Source organism: Aquarana catesbeiana, linkage group LG12 (genome assembly GCF_042186555.1).
Source record: "Aquarana catesbeiana isolate 2022-GZ linkage group LG12, ASM4218655v1, whole genome shotgun sequence".
Classification (NCBI taxonomy): domain Eukaryota; kingdom Metazoa; phylum Chordata; class Amphibia; order Anura; family Ranidae; genus Aquarana; species Aquarana catesbeiana.
This window is the reverse complement of record NC_133335.1, coordinates 241535164-241553414: the sequence shown is the minus strand read 5'-3', so window position 1 is coordinate 241553414 and position 18251 is coordinate 241535164. Positions and strand designations below refer to the sequence as shown.

Below are 18251 nucleotides of genomic sequence, written 5' to 3'. Positions count from 1 at the left end.
GCAGTAAAAACTGGTGGCTGAGCTGTGGTGTTGCTGTCCTCATTCCCCTCCCCCTTCCCTGGCCACTCAGGCGGCACTCACCCGTCAAACTCACCCACTGAGATCAATAGGGCCACACCGCAACCATGAGTCATATGCTTGGCTTGCAGCTTCGCCGCGGTTCGCAATGTAATATTGCCCTTCAGCAATCAAAAAAAAAAAAAAAATTGTCAAGAGTAGAGATGAGCCGAACACCCCCCTGTTCGGTTCGCACCAGAACATGCGAACAGGAAAAAAGTTCGTTCGAACATGCGAACACCGTTAAAGTCTATGGGACACGAACATGAATAATCAAAAGTGCTAATTTTCAAGGCTTATATGCAAGTTATTGTCATAAAAAGTGTTTGGGGACCTGGGTCCTGCCCCAGGGGACATGGATCAATGCAAAAAAAAGTTTTAAAAACGGCCGTTTTTTCAGGAGCAGTGATTTTAATAATGCTTAAAGTCAAACAATAAAAGTGTAATATCCCTTTAAATTTCGTACCTGGGGGGTGTCTATAGTGTGCCTGTAAAGGGGCGCATGTTTCCTGTGTTTAGAACAGTCTGACAGCAAAATGACATTTTGAAGGAAAAAACTCATTTAAAACTACCCGCGGCTATTGCATTGCCGACAATACACATAGAAGTTCATTGATAAAAACGGCATGGGAATTCCCCAAAGGGGAACCCCGAACCAAAATTAAAAAAAAAAAATGATGTGGGGGTCCCCCTAAATTCCATACCAGGCCCTTCAGGTCTGGTATGGATATTAAGGGGAACCCCGGCCAAAATTTAAAAAAAAAAATGACGTGGGGTTCCCCCTAAATTCCATACCAGACCCTTCAGGTCTGGTATGGATTTTAAGGGGAACCCCGCGCCAAAAAAAAAAAAAAAAACGGCGTGGGGTCCCCCCAAAAATCCATACCAGACCCTTATCCGAGCACGCAACCTGGCAGGCCGCAGGAAAAGAGGGGGGGACAAGAGTGCGGCCCCCCCTCCCTCCTGAACCGTACCAGGCCACATGCCCTCAACATTGGGAGGGTGCTTTGGGGTAGCCCCCAAAACACCTTGTCCCCATGTTGATGAGGACAAGGGCCTCATCCCCACAACCCTGGCCGGTGGTTGTGGGGGTCTGCGGGCGGGGGGCTTATCGGAATCTGGAAGCCCCCTTTAACAAGGTGACCCCCAGATCCCGGCCCCCCCCCTGTGTGAAATGGTAAGGGGGTACTTATGTACCCCTACCATTTCACGAAAAAAGTGTCAAAAATGTTAAAAATGACAAGAGACAGTTTTTGACAATTCCTTTATTTAAATGCTTCTTCTTTCTTCTATCTTGCTTCATCTTCTGGTTCTTCTGGCTCTTCTGGTTCTTCTGGTTCTTCCTCCGGCGTTCTCGTCCAGCATCTCCTCCGCGGCGTCTTCTGTCTTCTTCTCCTCGGGCCGCTCCGCACCCATGGCATGGGGGGGAGGCTCCCGCTCTTCTCTTCTTCTCTTCTTCTTTTCTTCTTTTCTTCTCTTCTTCTCTTCTTCTTCATTTTCTTCTCCGGGCCGCTCCGCAATCCATGCTGGCATGGAGGGAGGCTCCCGCTGTGTGACGGCGCTCCTCGTCTGACAGTTCTTAAATAACGGGGGGGCGGGGCCACCCGGTGACCCCGCCCCCCTCTGACGCACGGTGACTTGACGGGACTTCCCTGTGGCATTCCCCGTGACGTCACAGGGAAGTCCCGTCAAGTCACCGTGCGTCAGAGGGGGGCGGGGTCACCGGGTGGCCCCCCCCCCCCCCGTTATTTAAGAACTGTCAGACGAGGAGCGCCGTCACACAGCGGGAGCCTCCCTCCATGTCAGCATGGATTGCGGAGCGGCCCGGAGAAGAAAATGAAGAAGAAGAGAAGAAGAGAAGAAAAGAAGAAAAGAAGAAAAGAAGAAGAGAAGAAGAGAAGAGCGGGAGCCTCCCCCCCATGCCATGGGTGCGGAGCGGCCCGAGGAGAAGAAGACAGAAGACGCCGCGGAGGAGATGCTGGACGAGAACGCCAGAGGAAGAACCAGAAGAACCAGAAGAGCCAGAAGAACCAGAAGATGAAGCAAGATAGAAGAAAGAAGAAGCATTTAAATAAAGGAATTGTCAAAAACTGTCTCTTGTCATTTTTAACATTTTTGACACTTTTTTCGTGAAATGGTAGGGGTACATAATAAGTACCCCCTTACCATTTCACACAGGGGGGGGGCCGGGATCTGGGGGTCACCTTGTTAAAGGGGGCTTCCAGATTCCGATAAGCCCCCCGCCCGCAGACCCCCACAACCACCGGCCAGGGTTGTGGGGATGAGGCCCTTGTCCTCATCAACATGGGGACAAGGTGTTTTGGGGGGCTACCCCAAAGCACCCTCCCAATGTTGAGGGCATGTGGCCTGGTACGGTTCAGGAGGGAGGGGGGGCCGCACTCTCGTCCCCCCCTCTTTTCCTGGGGCTTGCCAGGTTGCGTGCTCGGATAAGGGTCTGGTATGGATTTTTGGGGGGACCCCACGCCGTTTTTTTTTTGGCGCGGGGTTCCCCTTAAAATCCATACCAGACCTGAAGGGTCTGGTATGGAATTTAGGGGGAACCCCACGTCATTTTTTTTTTTTAAATTTTGGCCGGGGTTCCCCTTAATATCCATACCAGACCTGAAGGGCCTGGTATGGAATTTAGGGGGACCCCCACGTCATTTTTTTTTTTTAAATTTTGGTTCGGGGTTCCCCTTTGGGGAATTCCCATGCCGTTTTTATCAATGAACTTCTATGTGTATTGTCGGCAATGCAATAGCCGCGGGTAGTTTTAAATGAGTTTTTTCCTTCAAAATGTCATTTTGCTGTCAGACTGTTCTAAACACAGGAAACATGCGCCCCTTTACAGGCACACTATAGACACCCCCCAGGTACGAAATTTAAAGGGATATTACACTTTTATTGATTGACTTTAAGTATTATTAAAATCACTGCTCCTGAAAAAACGGCCGTTTTTAAAACTTTTTTTTGCATTGATCCATGTCCCCAAAGGGCAGGACCCAGGTCCCCAAACACTTTTTATGACAATAACTTGCATATTAGCCTTTAAAATTAGCACTTTTGATTTCTCCCATAGACTTTTAAAGGGTGTTCCGCGGCATTCGAATTTGCCGCGAACACCCCAAATTGTTCGCTGTTCGGTGAACTTGCGAACAGCCAATGTTCGAGTCGAACATGAGTTCGACTCGAACTCGAAGCTCATCCCTAGTCAAGAGGTGTCAGTAGCACCTTCCTAATGCCTGCCAGCTGTTGTTATACCGTCCTCTGAAAAGTCATTCACCACAGATCGCTTTTCAGAGGCCGGTAAGCAAAGAGCCTGTCCTATGGAGCTACAAAAGTGATGCGATCATTAACCAACTGCCATGAGAAACAATGTTACTTTTTCTTTATATCAGCAAATTCAAATAAATCACACAATGATTTACATATAAAATATACACAGCGAAACAACATACAGCAATAGAAAACAATTGAATAGTCAACGACCAATTGAACCCCCAGTTTAAATCAGCTAAATACATTGCAGGTAGACATGTACACCGCCAAAAAATGTGTGTGTGGTTTTTTTTTTGTTTTTTGTTTCATTTGGGGGGTTTTTTTGTTTTGTTTTTTGGGTCATTCGTTATGATAGAAATTCGTTATTTTGAAAAAATTCGTAAATTCGAAAATCCAAATTTTTTTTAAAATTCGAAAACAAGAAAGAAAATCCGAAAAATTCAAAAATCTGAAATAATAACTAACTAACTAGCTAATAATAACTATTAAATGATAGGTACTGGAATTTCCCTTCAAATTTGGCTGTTAGTGATCGTAACGAATACGAATGTATCCGAATGTAGGAAATATCCAAAATAACGGATGCCGCATCCAAACGAATGGAACGTAACTAATTAATAATAATAAACGCTAATAATAAAACATTTTTATTATTATTATTGTTATTTATTACTATTATTAATTTGTTACGTTCCATTCGTTTAGATACAACATTCGTTATTTTGGAAAATCCGTAACTTTGGATAAATTTGTATTCGTTACGTTCACTAACAGCCAAATTTTAAAGGAAATTCCAATACCTATCATTTAATAGTTAGTAATAGGTATTGTTAGTTATTATTTCAGATTTTCAAATTTTTGGGGTTTTTGTATTTTCATTCTTTTGAATTTTTTTATTTTCTAATTTCCGAATTTTCGCTTTTCTGTTTTTAATAATTTTTGAATTTTCTAATTTACGAATCTTCTAATTTACGAATCTTCTAATTTACTGTTGGCGCTATATAAATCTCGTATAATAATTTACGAATATTCGATTTTCGGATCTTGGAATTTCCAAATTTTCTAATTTCCGAATCTTCTAATTTTTTATTTTCGGATTTTCAATTTTTCTGAAAAATTTGTTAAACAGGTTGCTGCTAATTTGAATATTTCCGAATGAACGAATTTGTCGGATTTCGTCGTAAAACGACTCTGGAACGAAGCTATTTGCACATGTATAATTGCAGGTGCTTCAAAACAAAAGGTTTTCAATGTCTTTATAGTTTGTTACCTTTCAAAAGCAGCCACAGCCTGAGTAGAGAAGCCATGCTATGATGAAGGCTTAGGCCGAAACGCGTCAGTAAATTTGGATTATGTTACTGCTATAATGTGCAAATAAAACGACGAGGAAGCTGTCGAGTTGCCGGCTTGTACTTACTATGAGCAGAAAAGCCAGTCCCCTGCCAGAAAGCTGCGAAGAAGGACCCTTGCTCTTTGTGGGGAAGCAGTGGTCTCATGCAGAGGTCCCCCCCCGCCCTTACTGAGCCAGAGCTAGAGCTCTCCAGTTGGCAAAGCAAGGGTCCTACTTTGAGGCATACTGGTGGGGAACAGGCTTTTTAATTCAGGCTGTGGCTTCTTTTAGAAAGAAAATAAAAAGGTCACCATCTACTTCCTTAGATCATAGCTCAAAGGTGACACAAATAGTGTAAATCCCGGGGTCTGTGCAGCTCACAAACGTTACAATGTTACAGTCTGATCACTGGGGGGGGGACTGAGGAAATGGGGACTGAGGAAATGGAGACTGTGGAAATGCCTCCTCCTGCCTGCAGCAGACTGATGACATCATCTCAGCCTAGGTGACGTCACTGGAGTGGTGGAGCTCGAGGATGGCTTTTCAAGGTGGAGCTGTTGTGAAAAATGTTGTATTGTCCATAGCAACTAAAACAGTCCATTTCTTTCAGGTTAGACAATGAAAGGAGACACGTTGCAGATTCGTGTGGGCCCACCACCGATTTCCCGTGACTCCAGGATTTATAACAGAACCTCCTGTATATACACAAAAATGAGAGTACACATTGGGGTGTATATATATATATATATATAAAAAGCAGACCTATTGATCCTGTGAAACTGCATTCACATTTGTTCTGTGAGAATGGGAACAAAAACGAAAGCCATTAGGCTATTTTTCCTTCCAGGTTGAATGTTATTCATTCATACAGCTTAGAGTGACTCAGGGAAATACCATATTACGACCACTAGAAGGAGCTGATGAAAAAAAGAATTACTAGTCATTTTCATATGATCATCACCTCCATCTAGTGACCGTGCTGTGGTATTTCCCTGAGTCAAGCTATCCTGTTTGAATGAATAACATTTGACCTGCAGAGAAAATAACCTAATGACTTTTATAAGTAAATATAAATTGGATTTTTTTTTTTTAAAGTAACTGTTGATTCGTTGGTGTTTGGTGAAGCTTCTGAAAAGTCCCACGGGCATATGAAAATGACTACTTACGGTAATGCCTTGGATTACGAGCATAATTAGTTCCAGAAGAATGCTTGTAATCCAAAGCACTCGTATATCAAAGCGAGTTTCCCCATAGGAAATAATGGAAGCTCAGATAATCCGTTCCACAGCCACTGCTTGTCTTTGCAGTACCGCATGTGGCCAGAGGTGCGGGGGTGCCGGAGGCAAAGCAACGCTCTGAGACCACGCGGTGACACTCGGAGACACTCGGAGACACTCAGAGACATTCTATTTTCAATGATTGAATAACATTCAAACTGAGAAAATAGCCTAATGATTTTCAATTTTGTCCCATTCCCAAAGAGCAAAGGTTCTTTAATTTCTTCGTCACTCGTCACCACTACTCCATTTGTGTGTTGGATACCTCAAGACTACCCAGTACTTCTACACATGGGGGGGAACATGTGACCTTCTGCCTCAATTTCTGGGATGGTGGGTTTGGCCAATTTCCAGGGTTTCTCTGGCGGGCTGGTAGTAGAGAAAGTCATTGACTCTGTGTAAGCTCTGACACGGAGCTTACACATTTATAAGGCCCAGGGCTCCATCAGATGTCCACATCCCAAAGTGGACCTGAATGAGACATTAAAAGGGATGATCTGATGGCTCCCCAAAACCAGTTCTTCTACTGGACACCTAAATAAATTCAACAAAAATCACTGTCTCCACGTGTTCCTAGAAACTAACCCAAACTTTTTAGTCCAAACAGTCTTGTCCTCCTCCATGACCAATCTAGACATCATCTCAGAAGGTCTTCTGAAAGGAGGAGAGACATCCCTTCCACTAGTCACGATCACGATTATTACATTACATGGAGGAGTCTTCTTCACGCTTTTTTGACCAAAAGTATCCACGGCAACACCGCCGCCATGACAGCCACAAGAAATATTAGCAACAGGACCAACACTATGGATGGAGACCGGCAGCAGTGGGCCCTGGCATCAACATGGTGGGTTGGCGTATCGGCGATTACGTCCTCGTTATACATTGGCTGCCCTTGGTCGCTGATGACAAAGATTTGGGAACCGTACGCGTGGTTGACCGAGTCGAGGTTGGCGTCTCCGAGGCAGGTGCACCTGGAAAGGTGAGAGTTGTCTGACTCACTTGTCTCGGTGATGGGGACGACCAAAGTGTTGGGGTTTCTGAGAAGCGAAGGCGCGTGCCTTAGGCCTGATGGAGTGACGGGAACTTCCAAGATCTTGTTGAGTTCTCCAGTCCGTGGAGGTAAAATAAGGCCCCTGTTGGTGAGAAAGGTCACATATCGGCACAGAGGACAGATGATGTTCTTTTTTATTGAGCCCTCTTTCTTGGCCGTCACAAGATACTTCACCAAACAGTCATGGCAGAAGGAGTGGCCGCAGCTCAACCTCCGCTCGGATGTACTTGGGTTTTGGAGGCGTTCATAGCAGACGGGGCACTCATTGGCAGGAGTCTCTTTGGCGTTGTCTTCATTAGACATGGCCTCTGTTTTTTCTGAAAACCAAAGAAAAAATATTTAGTGACATGGTAACCGGAACAAAATAACTTCATGCTGATTCTTAAACGAAATGGAGGACCTCATTAACGTACAATGGAGCGTGAGTTACGGTTGGGCTGAAACAGGTAGAACAAAATGCATTCAGTGAATTATTTATCAGACCAAAAGGAAGAAAAAAAATGTTTATTGTTGGGGTTACGTACCCTTTAAGGGATCATTTACACTTGCTTTGACTTTCGCACACATTAAAGCGCCTACCACTTTAACTTGTTTTTTAATGTGTTTTTGATGCTTCAGTGATGCTATTTTGAAGCTTTATTGAAGCTTGGCAACTGCCTTGTGTGTGTGTTACATAGTAGGTGAGGCTGAAAAAAGACACAAGTCCATCAAGTCCAACCTATGTGTGTGATAATGTGTCAGTATTACATTACATATCCCTGTATATTGCGGTCATTCAGGTGATTATCTAATAGTTTCTTGAAGCTATCAATGCTCCCCGCTGAGACCACTGCCTGTGGAAGGGAATTCCACATCCTTGCCGCTCTTACAGTAAAGAACCCTCTACGTAGTTTAAGGTTAAACCTCTTTTCTTCTAATGTTAATGAGTGGCCCCGAGTCTTGTTAAACTCCCTTCCGCGAAAAAGTTTTCTCCCTATTGTGGGGTCACCAGTACAGTATTTGTAAATTGAAATCATATCCCCTCTCAAGCGTCTCTTCTCCAGAGAGAATAAGTTCAGAGCTCGCAACCTTTCCTCATAACTAAGATCCTCCAGACCCTTTATTAGCTTTGTTGCCCTTCTTTGTACTCGCTCCATTTCCAGTACATCCTTCCTGAGGACTGGTGCCCAGAACTGGACAGCATACTCCAGGTGCGGCCGGACCAGAGTCTTGTAGAGTGGGAGAATTATCGTTTTATCTCTGGAGTTGATCCCCCTTTTAATGCCAATATTCTGTTTGCTTTGTTAGCAGCAGCTTGGCATTGCCTGCCATTGCTGAGCCTATCATCTACTAGGACCCCCAGGTCCTTTTCCATCCTAGATTCCCCCAGAGGTTCTCCCCCCAGTGTATAGATTGCATTCAGATTTTTGCCACCCAAATGCATTATTTTACATTTTTCTACATTAAACATCATTTGTTATGTAGTTGCCCCTCCCCCATTAATTTGTTCAGATCTTCTATTTATTTTAAAGGGGCCCAGTAGAACCCAGGCTCAGTATTACACCCACTCAGCAGATCCCCAGCTCATTATTACCCCTGTTCAGCAGGTTTCCAGCTCATAAGTACTCTCGTTCAGCAGATCCCCTGCTCAGTACTACCCCCAGCTTAGCTGGCTCCCCCACTCAGTAGTAATGCCCACCTCTGCTGATCCCCCGCTCAGTAGTAACCCAAAGCTCTGCTGATCCTCTGGTTTGCTGATTCTCCTCTCTCTCTGGTCTCCACTCACCTTCCGCTATGTTGCTCCCACACTGTGTGCCATATGTGACAATGCTAGTTTCTCATGCTCCAATCCACCAGCTCTGCTGATCCCCCACTCAGTAGTAACCTCCAGCTCTGCTGATCCCCCGCTCAGTAGTAACCCCCAGCTCTGCTGATCCCCCGCTCAGTAGTAACCCCCAGCTCTGCTGATCCCCCGCTCAGTAGTAACCCCCAGCTCTGCTGATGCCCCGCTCAGTAGTAACCCCAAGCTCTGCTGATGCCCCGCTTAGTAGTAACCCCCAGCTCTGCTGATCCCACACTCAGTAGTAACCCCAAGCTCTGCTGATGCCCCGCTCAGTAGTAACCCCCAGCTCTGCTGATGCCCCGCTTAGTAGTAACCCCCAGCTCTGCTGATGCCACGCTTAGTAGTAACCCCCAGCTCTGCTGATCCTCTGCTCAGTAGTAACCCCCAGCTCTGCTGATCCTCTGGTTTGCTGATTCTCCTCTCTCTCTGGTCTCCACTCACCTTCCGCTATGTTGCTCCCACACTGTGTGCCATATGTGACATTGCTAGTTTCTCATGCTCCAATCCACCAACTCTGCTGATCCCCTGATGCTCAGTCCTCTCTCCCTGGTCCCCGCTCACCTTTCGCTATATTGCCCCAATGTTGCACACCAGGTGTGCCATCTGCTAGTTGCTCTGCTGTGGTCCGGACCCCGCTCACCTTCCTGCTGCTCCACGCTGCACACCAGACATGACGTCTGCACCAGAATATATACATGAACCTAAAGTGACTGTTGATGATGTCTCTCTGGTTTGTTTGTTGATTTCCCAGTGCATCCTGGGATATTGTATGCCTGCAATACCTCCAAAACAAACGCTAAATAAAAGCCTCTCAAAAGCTTCAGGTGCTGTTAGTGAGAGTTGTCATAGACTTCTATAGAGGCTTTGGAGACGCTTTGAAGCACCAAGAAAGCAACATGGGAATCATTTTTGAAGCAAAGCAAACCAGGACTGTTAGGTGACCATTTTATTTAGTGACAGGAGTCAATGGAAGTAAACAATACTCCTGGAAGGAATAGTGCCCCATTACTGGGGTCATTAGGAGGAATTTTGCCGCTTCATTGGTGGGAGGACATGTGCCCAATTGTTGGTGTCAGTAGGAAAAATTGTGCTCCATCATTGGTGTAATTCGGAGGAATTGTGCCCCATTGTTGGTGTCATTGGGAGGAATTGTGCCCTATTGTTGGTGTCAGTGGGAGGAACTGTGCCCCTTCATTGGTGTCAGTGGGAGGACATATGCCCAATTGTTGGTGTCAGTGGGAAGAATTGTGCCCCATCATTGGTGTCAGTGGGAGGAATAGTGCCCCATCATTGGTGACAGTGGAAGGAATAGTGCCCCATCATTGGTGCCAGTGAGAGGAATTGTGCCCCATCATTGGTGTCAGTGGGAGGAATAGTGCCCCATCATTGGTATCAGTGGGAGGAATAGTGCCCCATCATTGGTATCAGTGGGAGGAATAGTGTCCCATCACTGGTGTCAGTGGGAAGAATTGTGCCCCATCATTGGTGTCAGTGGGAGGAATTGTACCCCATTATTGGTGTCAGTGGGAGGACATATGCCCCATCATTGGTGTCAGTGGGAGGACATATTCCCAATTGTTGGTGGGAATGTGAGGACACTTGCCCAATTGTTGGTGTCCGCAGATGGCATAGTGCCCTGGAGCTGGATAAAAGCAAGAAAAGGGCCGAAGTCTGGATTTGATCCAATCCACTGGATTTGATCCAAAAACTATTAGCTCCCAAACTGACTGTTGACTAGAGATCTCAAAATTGTTTTGCTTCTTTAATGAGTTTTTTTTAAGGCAGAGGGGCTCGAAGAGTTTCCACCACAGTTTGGTGGGATTTTTAGGATGAAGTTGAGATCGCTCAGCAGATCCTAACATAAAAGGTCTGCCTTCATATGGGGAAAAGTCTATAACTCCATGCTACATGCAATTCGAGAATATAAGAGGACAAAAAGTTACACAACCTTTTCACATTAGCCTTTGTCTGATATTTGGTGACACTTTAACAGCTTAAACCAACTTTTACTCTCAATGCCAAAACAAGGAGGTGGGGAAGCTCTGCATCCCCGAGCGGTGTTGTAAACAACAATTACTTAAAGTTCCAGTCCACTCGATTGGATAATGAGATATGGGGGAGCTTCTGGCTGCTTTGCCTTGGCTCTAAGCCGTCCCTTGGTCCTGGACATGTAAAGTATTGCAGCCCTACTGACCTCTCTGTACAGGCTTGGGGTAAACGGGAACTGAAGTTACTCACTCGTCCCTTTTAGTAGTTCCTGGAATCCAAGAGGCTGCTGTATGGGCACACTGCTATACGGGCCAGGTCTTGCTTTCAGAAGGGCTTCAGCTAAGTCCAGCTGAGGCTGGTGAAGGGTATGAGGCTTCTAGGTTATCCTCTCTCGCTCTCCCCCTCTCCTGGCATTCCTTCTGCCCAGGGGTAGGGCCCCCCCCCCCCCAGCACAGGGGTTCCCTCCAGACGACTGGACCCTGGACTTTGCTCCCCGACTGCCACAGGCTTCTGACTATTTATGGAACTGTTCCCCCACCTACTGAGCCTTGCTTTCTCAGGGATTGGTGGGAACCCCATAAATATTCAGGTTGCGGTCTCTGTTCCTCCACACTCTAAGTTTTAGAACTATCCAGCGAGTTCTAGAAGCCCAGGGGGAGGTAACAGAGCCACAGCCTTGAAGCACTGCACAGTCTATTCCAGGGGTGTCCAAACTTTAGAGGGCCAGATTAGATGAAGTGAACATGCGTGAGGGCCGACCATTTTGCCTGACATTCTTTGAACCATTAAAATTAAATGCAAATGAACTAAAACACTGCCCAACAAGAATTCTCTTGCCTTTGTGACTGTGTATGGTGAAGAGTCTAAGGATGAGCTCGGGCGTGTTATTTGGATACATATATGTATTTATCGGCTTATAACACACACCCTCATTTTAAGATTTAAGGATTCGTTGGGGGCCACAAAAGATATATATATGCAAATTACTGGGGGGGGGGGGGCGTATGAAACCAGACCACAGGCTGCAATTGGCCCGCAGGCTGGATTTTGGACATGCCTGGCCTATTGTAAGACCAAACATAAGTCCAATGACTTTGTTGGTAAATATTAAGTGGTATTCCCAGTAACTAGTTTAAACTACACAACCAATAAAATCCTTGATTGTCAGCTCTTTCCATGGACTGGGCCAACCAACGCGTTTCGTATCTTTCAACTTTTAATATCTTCATCAGGGATAAAGTACCACTTATCAACATCATAGGACTAAACGTCATTCCATATTAGAGCATGAGGGACAACCATCCCAAGGGGTAAACCATTAGCATGCAAGGATCGCACAGGCCCATAATTCTTTTTTATTTAAAACATTTTATAAAAATGTATTAAAGCGTCAGTTCACCTTTAGAAACATTTTCCAAAAATCCCACTGTGTAATTCTATATTGTCTGAATACTTCATACCAGAATGCCTCCTGTTTCAAATGCTGCACATCCTCCCATTACACATGCAGACGGGGTGGAGGGGGGTCCTTGGGCTTAACAGAACAAATATGCGCCTCCTGGCGGCCTCTTTGGGCCATTCAACCGGTGCACATGCACAGTGTACTCTCTCCTTCTCTAGATGCAGCGTCTGAGCTCAGCTAGAGACGGAGAGAGCGCACTGTGCATGCATGTAACTTAGGTGGCCCTAAGCAGCCACTAGGGGCGCACAATTGTATTGTTCAGCTCATCTAAGGTTGTTGCTACCAGAGACAGATCTAGCCTGTCTGATGTGGGGGTGCAGTAAAAAATGTCAGGGAACAGAGGATGGGAGGTCAGCAGGGCTGTGTACAGAGGGTCAACAGGGCAAAGGATTAATGGTCAGCAGGGGATCGTATAGGAATCAGTAGTATATTGTACAGGGTGTCAGTAGGGCTGAGGACTGGGGTAGATAGAGCTGAGGACTGGGGTCAGTAGAGCTGAGGACTGGGGTCAGTAGAGCTGAGGACTGGGGTAAGTAGAGCTGAGGACTGGGGTCAGTAGGGCAGAGAAACAGGATCAGAAGGGTGGAGGACAGGGCTCAGCAGGGCGTGGACAGAGGGTCAGCAGGGCAAAGGATGAATGATCAGTAGAGGATCGCATAGGAATCAGTAGGGTATTGTACAGGGGGTCAGCAGAGCTGAGGACTGGGGTCAGTAGGGCAGAGGATCAGGATCAGAAGGGTGGAGAACAGGGGTCAGTAGGGCATGTACAGGGGTCAGCAGGGTGCTGGACAGGGGTCAGCAGGGCTTGGACAGAGGGTCAACAGGGCAAAGGATGAATGGTCAGCAGGGGATTATATAGGAATCAGTAGGATAGTGTACAGGGGGTCAGTAGGGCGATGGACAGGGGTCAGCAGGGCTGGGGACAGGGTCAACAGGGGTCACTGTTGGCAGGGCAGAGGACAGGGGTCTGCAGGGCGGAGGACAGGGGTCAGCAGGGCCAAGGACAGGGGCCTAAAGGGTGGAGGTCAGGGGGTCAGTAGGGCAGGGGACTGGGGTCAGCAGAGCTGAGGATTGGGGTCAGTAGGACAGAGGATCAGGATCAGAAGGGTGGAGGACAGGGCTCAGCAGGGCATGGACAGGGGTCAGCAGGGTGGAGGACAGGGGTCAGCAGGGTGGAGGACAGGGATCACCAGGGCGTGGAAAGAGGGTCAGCAGGGCAAAAGATTAATGATCAGCAGGGGATCGTATAGGAATCAGTAGGGTATTGTACAGGGGGTCAGCAGAGCTGAGGACTGGGGTCAGTAGGGCAGAGGATCAGGATCAGAAGGGTGGAGGACAGGGGTCAGTAGGGCATGTACAGGGGTCAGCAGGGTGGAGGACAGGGGTCAGCAGGGCTTGGACAGAGGGTCAGCAGGGCAAAGGATGAATGGTCAGCAGGGGATTGTATAGGAACCAGTAGGATAGTGTACAGGGGGTCAGTAGGGCGGTGGACAGGGGTCAGCAGGGCTGGGGACAGGGTCAACAGGGTGGAAGACAGGGGTCACTGCTGGCAGGGCAGAGGACAGGGGTCTGCAGGGCGGAGGACAGGGGTCAGCAGGGCCAAGGACAGGGGCCTGAAGGGTGGAGGTTAGGGAGTCAGTAGGGCAGGGGACTTGGGCAGCAGAGCTGAGGACTAGGGTCAGTAGGGCAGAGGATCGGGATCAGAAGGGTGGAGAACATGGCTCAGCAGGGCATGGACAGGGGTCAACGGGGTGGAGGACAGGGGTCAGCAGGGTGGAGGACAGGGGTCAGCAGGGCGTGGACAGAGGGTCAGCAGGGCAAAGGATGAATGATCAGCAGGGGATCGTATAGGAATCAGTAGGGTATTGTACAGGGGGCCAGCAGAGCTTAGGACTGGGGTCAGTAGGGCAGAGGATCAGGATCAGAAGGGTGTAGGACAGGGGTCAGCAGGGTGTGTACAGGGGTCAGCAGGGTGGAGGACAGGGATCATTTCTGGCAGGCCAAAGGACAGTTATCACTGCTAGAGAGGCAGAGGTGATGTGCAATTGGAATCTGGGGGGGGGGGAGGGGGGTGCAGTCCACCCCAGCACCTCTCTAGATCCAGCCATGGTTGCTACTGAGCTCAAATAGAGAAGGAGAGCGCGCACTGCGCACATACACAGTTTGAACAAACGGGAGCAGCCACTAGACATGTTCACACTGAAATATTTCGTTTTGGAATTTCGTTTTCGTCCTAAAAATAAATTTATTTAGTTACTCCCGAAATTCGTTTTTATTTATTTCGTTTTTCGTTAAATTGCATTTGTCTGAAAATCCAAATTAAGGTCGAATCTGTCATTGAAGGCTTATGGGGTCTGTCGAATGTTCAAAGAAGATTCGACGGAGCAGCTAAACTGTACGACGCCGTATAGTTTACCTGCTCCGTCGATTTTTTTTAGAGCTTTCAACAGACACCATAAGCCAAAGTACGTGTGTACTTAGTTCTAGCTATTTTACTGCTCCTCCTCTTTGGTTACAATCAGCCAATAACACTCATCATCATCATTATTTTTATTTATCTTTTCTCCCCTACGTCGAATCTTTTCTCTCTATGTCGAATCTTTTCTCTCTATGTAGAATAATCTTGGACTAATAGAGTTAAGGTTAGGCACATTCGACCACAGGTTCGATGGACACAGATTGTTATTGTCATCATCATGTCGAATCTCCTATCTATATCGAACTGTTGTAGCAACGAAAACGAAAATAAAGCATTTGTTTATGTCGGATCTTTTGTTTTTCGGATTCTGCACTTTCATTATCGTTTGTTAAAACGATAACGAAAATACCTGAAATTCGGACGAAAATGCATTCGGACGAAAACGAATGCACATGTCTAGCAGCCACTAGGGGGGCACACAATTGCTGGCATGTACTATTCGAATTGCGTAGTTGGATTACACTTTAAAGAGGAAGTAAACTCTGGTGGGTTTTACTTCCTCTTTATTTTCCTGCAAAGGTAAAGCATAATGGGCTACTATGCATCGCATCGCATCGCATAGTAGCCCATTATGTGTCAATTACCTGAAACCGAAGCCTACGATGTCACCAATGTCCCCACTAGCAGCGAGCGTCCACCTTCACCCCTCTTCCTTCCGGGGCCACGAACTCCGGCTCTGTAACTGGCTGGAGTCGCGTGACGTCACACGCGCGGGAGCCGTCATTTACGGCATGACCCCCCTTTAGAAACGGCACGATCTGCCCTTTCTAAAGTGCAAATGCGCCGTAGACATCGGTGCACGGCTTTATTGTAAATATCTCCTAAACCGTGGAGGTTTAGGAGATATTTCCAGCACCTACAGGTAAGTCTTAATATAGGCTTACCTGTAAGTAAAAGTGGTTGTACAGGGTGTACGGGGTGTACAGGGTGTACGGGGTGTATGGGGTGTACAGGGTGTACGGGGTGTACGGGGTGTACGGGGTGTACAGGGTGTACGGGGTGTACGGGGTGTACGGGGTATACGGGGTGTACGGGGTGTACGGGGTGTACGGGGTGTACAGGGTGTACAAGGTGTACGGGGTGTACAGGGTGTACAAGGTGTACGGGGTGTACGGGGTGTACAGGGTGTACAGGGTGTACAAGGTGTACGGGGTGTACGGGGTATACGGGGTGTACAGGGTGTACGGGGTGTACAACCACTTTAAATTAAAACTAAATGTAACATTTCATCAGGGATGGTGGAAACCTCTCCTAATGGGCACAGCAGACCCAGGAACTCAGCGCAGATATTGCGCCATTACCAATACAGTCCCTGAGAGATAGATGAGACGGTTGGGGGATTTAAATGTCCAAACTCCACCAAACTCCACCAAACTCCATCAAACTCCATCAAACTCCATCAAATTCCATTAGACTCCATTAAACTCCATCAAACTCCATTATGCCGCGTACACACGAGCGGACTTTACGGCAGACTTTGCCCGGCGGACGGGATTTCGTCGGACAATTCGATCGTGTGTGGGCTCCAGCGGACTTTGTTTGCTCAAAAGTTGGACGGACTTAGATTTGAAACATGTTTTAAATCTATCCGTCGTACTCGAGTCCGGTCGAAAAGTCCGCTCGTCTGTATGCTAGTCCGACGGACAAAAAGCCACGCTAGGGCAGCTATTGGCTACTGGCTATGAACTTCCTTGTTTTAGTCCGGTCGTACGTCATCACGTACGAATTCGACAGACTTTGGTGGATTGTGTGTAAGCAAGTCCGTTCATTCAGAAAGTCCGTCGTAAAGTACTTTGAAAAGTCCGCCGGGCAAAGTCTGCCGTAAAGTCCGACCGTGTGTACGCGGCATTAGACTCCATTAAACTCCACCAAACTCCACCAAACTCCATCAAAATCCACCAAACTCTGGAAAAGCATTTTTTGGGAGAAGTGACTCGTAATTTAATAAGTAGGTTGTCATTTCTCCATGGCCACCCTGTTCACTCCTCACAAATCAGCGGCTCTATTCATAACTATACTGTATATATCAATTCTAATCATTTCTACCTGCACAATGTATCGGCTGCTGTGCAAATAAGATCAAAATATAACTTGAATTCGAAATGTGAAAAAAGAGTGATAAACCTCAAAGTGGTCGCTTCAGGAAAACCAGCAAACGCTGGAATCTAATGTTGGACGCATGAACATTCTTGCTTCTCGAGCTCTGCGATCGGTCAGTATGTTTCTTTTTCAATGCGTTTCTTATAGCAAACAATTCGCATTTTCCATGACACCACTTTATGTTTTTAGATGAATCGTTTGCTGCGAGCTGATTATTATCATCTTTAGGTGTCTTTTAGCGCTGAGTTTATTTTGCTTCCAGCAGCTATAACATGTTTTCTCTCACAAACCGGCAGTAAATCATTTCTCCTGGCAATTAAATAACTGGTGATGGCAACTTACCTTTGTGCGACGAGGAGGGCCGGCTTCAAGGCTGCGGACAGCAACAACATACAAACGATGAAGTGGTCGCTTCCCAGTCTACTGACTCCCAAGTGGTGGAAGGTCTTCGCTTCTTCAGGTCTGCTGTCCAGGAGATCTACAAGAAAAGAGCAGACTGTGAGCCAGGGAAGGGAGGAAGCAAGGCGGGCGGGCGGGCGGGTAGGGTGTCTTCTGTATTGAGTAAAAGCTGTTTTGCTCCTCATCCAGTCCTGCACGGTCTGACATGATTCACTGGAGGCTGCTTAACCTGTTTCTTGCCTGGTGCCTCTGGCATGGAGATGGGAGCCAATTCTTGTCACAGCTGCCAGTGCTTTAAAAGTCACATTTCCAGAATAATACACTAGGAGTAAACCTTTAAGCTGAACTCCATGCAAACGACTTAATATGCAGATGACATGCCTACATGGGAGCTCTTTTACCTGCCAAAGGATTTGTATCTCTGTCCATCCAGTCCTGAGGATTACACAGCTCTGCTACACGGCACAGCCCTGTCCCGCATGGCAGGGGAACTGATTTGTGTCGCTACTGCAGGCCAGTAAGACTTACAAGCCTGGTCCCTCCCCCAACCTGTGACTGGACAGTGAAAGGGGAAGCAGTAGACTGATGAGCTCATCTCTCTGTCACTCTGGTCTCTCCTCCTCCCAGCACATTTCTTGTTAGCACACGAACAATGTAGCACAATTAATTGGCTCCTTGTGCTCAGTGGCGGCTGGTTCTCAAAATTATTTTTTTTTGGGGGGGGGCACAAAAATAATGAAAAATTCTGATAAAACCCCATCAATTTTAGCCTCACTGTACCATCAATCGCAGCCACTGTGCCCATCAATTGCCACCACTGTGCCCATCAATTGCTGCCACTGTGCCCATCAAACGCAGCCACTGTGCCATCAATTGCCACCACTTTGCCCATCAAACGCAGCCACTGTGCCCATTAATTGCCGCCATTGTGCCCATCAAACGCAGCCACTGTGCCCATCAATTGCCACCACTGTGCCCATCAAACGCAGCCACTGTGCCCATC

General features: G+C 47.0%; 1 protein-coding gene across 2 annotated transcripts; it reads right to left on the bottom strand.

The window, feature by feature from the left end:
- Positions 1-3315: 3315 nt before the first annotated feature.
- Positions 3316-17759, bottom strand: RNF222 (ring finger protein 222). Of its 2 annotated transcripts, XM_073607003.1 has the most exons (3): positions 17650-17759; positions 17192-17327; positions 3316-7314 (listed from the first exon to the last, which is right to left on the bottom strand). In XM_073607003.1, the coding sequence occupies exon 3, from the start codon at positions 7298-7300 to the stop codon at positions 6668-6670; it is 633 nt and encodes a 210-aa protein (XP_073463104.1). In that variant the 5' UTR covers positions 7301-7314; positions 17192-17327; positions 17650-17759; the 3' UTR covers positions 3316-6667. The 2 variants fall into 2 exon arrangements, with proteins under 2 accessions (XP_073463104.1, XP_073463105.1); XM_073607004.1 differs by lacking the exon at positions 17650-17759 and having other exon boundaries at positions 17192-17369.
- Between the last annotated feature and the right edge of the window lie 492 nt (positions 17760-18251).

Bases quoted from the DNA above. Each gene is read 5' to 3' on its own strand.
- RNF222 (XM_073607003.1), bottom strand. From the start codon at position 7,300: ATGTCTAATGAAGACAACGCCAAAGAGACTCCTGCCAATGAGTGCCCC.